This window comes from Octopus bimaculoides, chromosome 11 (assembly GCF_001194135.2).
Source record: "Octopus bimaculoides isolate UCB-OBI-ISO-001 chromosome 11, ASM119413v2, whole genome shotgun sequence".
In the NCBI taxonomy this organism is placed as follows: domain Eukaryota; kingdom Metazoa; phylum Mollusca; class Cephalopoda; order Octopoda; family Octopodidae; genus Octopus; species Octopus bimaculoides.
This window is the reverse complement of record NC_068991.1, coordinates 16,588,120-16,590,851: the sequence shown is the minus strand read 5'-3', so window position 1 is coordinate 16,590,851 and position 2,732 is coordinate 16,588,120. Positions and strand designations below refer to the sequence as shown.

The 2,732-nt window shown below is 35.9% G+C and overlaps 1 protein-coding gene across 1 annotated transcript in view; it reads left to right on the top strand.

The window, feature by feature from the left end:
• Window positions 1-2,732, top strand: part of LOC106882721 (serine/threonine-protein kinase D1) — a 64,140-nt gene that overhangs the window by 12,757 nt on the left and 48,651 nt on the right. Inside the window, exon 4 of the mRNA XM_014933490.2 lies at window positions 532-615. Coding sequence (XP_014788976.1) covers window positions 532-615 — 84 coding nt within the window. The remainder of the gene's footprint in view (window positions 1-531; window positions 616-2,732) is intronic.

Below are 2,732 nucleotides of genomic sequence, written 5' to 3'. Positions count from 1 at the left end.
GTTAGATTCACTTCAACATTTAAATTTAATTTGTCAAAATATTTTCGTCGCTTGACAAAATTCTGTGCTGCACAGAATTTTGTCAGTGAACAGGTCGCGGTCTCAAAGCGACGAAAATATTTTGACAAATTAAATTTAAATGTTAAAGTGAATCTAACGGATTTTGTGTGTTATTTTAAATGGTTCATAAACACCTTCCACGCTGCAATTGTTTTCGTTCCAGCACACGATCTCAGATCAGGTCACTTGCTATGCAAGTACATCTCCGTAATATATATATATAAAGAGAGAGAGAGAGAATGTGTATCATACCCACTTCTTACTCAGGTGTACTGGTAATGTATGTGTTAAGAATGAGCCAGCATCATTATCTTTACTCCAGACGCTCACACACACACACTGCTCCTCACATCCCATCCACCTACCTACTCAATATTTTCTTCCTCAGTGAGATAATGTTTACGTTTTTGCCTTGATTTCATTTGTTCTGCTTTTCTTTAATTTTTTCATTTCTGTTATTTCTCTTTCCAGATTGCAAGTTTAATTGCCACAGGAAATGTGCCAATAATGTTCCAAATGACTGTTCTGGAGACATGATAAGTATGGACACTGGAAGTAAGAATCTCTTAAATACATACATACATACATACATACATACATACATACATACATACATGAGCATGTCTAGATATGTAGATATATGCATGAGAAGACGTACATAAAACAAAACATACAAATCTGCACATATACATACACATGCACACATACATATGTACATACATACATACATACAAACAAAAATACCTTGTTGTTGATGTTGAAATTCCAATGAAGGAGCCTTGGATCTAGGTTAGAAACCGGCTCTTTCTCCATTGGCAAGAAATCTTGAGATTAAACTGAATAATGACATACTTCCATGCATGCACGCACAAACACACATATGGGAAATGTTTTAACCCTTTAGTGTTTAAACTGGCTGTATCTGGCCCAAATATTCTCCCTGTTTTATATTCAACTGGCCAGAACCAGCCTCTCACACCTACTCTGCAATGTCATTCTAAAAATAAGCAATTACATCTTTCCTATCTTGAAGCTACACAATAATATCAAATAAATTTTTTTTAATGTGAATAAATAAGGATTACTTTTGACAAATTAACCTGAACGCTAAAGGGTTAAATATGCAAATAGAGCTCCTATTCCATTATGCTGGCCACAGTCTAATGGGGTTGCATCGAGCTGTATCGAAGTCGTGTAGGATAAAATATAAATAATAATAATAATAAGAGCACTCAATGTCGTCTCAACAATTAGCCAGAGATGATTTTTAAAATGAGAATATCTGAAATAAACTCGACTGCTCTCACAAACGAGAATACTAAAAATGAACCTGACTGCTCTCAAAAATTAAGTTAAAAAACAGGAAAAATAATCCAGAATCCTTGTCCGGTACCAGATCGATCCCCAAATCTAATCAGTTTGTGCCAGTCACGAGACCAAACATCTCTGAAAGTTTCATCCAAATCTGAAATCTGAAATAAACTCGACTGCGCTCACAAACGAGAATGCTAAAAATGAACCCGACCGCTCTTAAAAATTAAGTGAAAAAACAGGAAAAATAATCCAGAATCCTTGTCCGGTTCGGATCGATCCCAAAATCTAATCCGTTTCTGTCAGTCACAAGGCGAAACATCCCTGAAAGTTTTATCTGCATCCATCCAGTGGTTCTTGAGATATCTTGTCCACAGACAAACATGACTGAAATCAACACCTCCTTTACTGTAAGGTGGAGGTAATAAATAAGCATTGCACTCGACAGAGTCATCTACCCATTTGATACCAGCCATTTTGAGGCTACTCCCGATTACATGATACCAGCTTTCTGTATTAAAGTGATCTTAATTAAAAACCTTCCATCAAAATTTCATGTTTAACATATTAATGACAAAGTTATTTAATTAATTTCTTCATTATTTTCAAAATTAAGACGATACGTTTCCACAGAAATATACTCAGCTGGCAAAAATGAGTAGTACTTGTCTTTTGAAGGGCCAGCCTTGTCACAATCTGTGACACTCCGAATCTCCCTGAGAACTACATTAAGGGTACTTAAAGTTACAAAACCAACTTTCCAGATGCTGGTGGGCCAGAACCTCTTATAATCCCACTAATTTATGAGCAAGAACCTCTTATAATCCCACTAATTTATGAGCAAGAACCTCTTATAATCCCACTAATTTATGAGCAAGAACTTAAAATTCCTGTGACTGCCAGACTAGTTTTCTGTGTGGCCTTGTTTCACAGTACCCTGCACAGTACAGTATTAATAAACTTGTATCATTTATACTAATGTACAAGTATCTGCATTTCATTAAATTAAATTAAAGTTAATACTTGTTTAACCCTTTAGCATTTAATCCAGCCATATCTGGCCCAAATATTCTACCTGTTTTATGTTAAAACTGACCACATCCGACCTCTCATACCTTCTCTACAATATCATTCTAAAAATATACAAACACACCATATAGGCATCGGAGTGGCTGTGTGGTAAGTAGCTTGCTTACGAACCAAATGGTTCCAGGTTCAGTCCCACTGCATGGCACCTTGGGCAAGTGTCTTCTACTATAGCCTTGGGCCAACCAAAGCCTTGTGAATGGATTTGGTAGATGGAAACTGAAAGAAGCCCGTCGTATATATGTATATATATATATATATGTATGTGTGTGTAT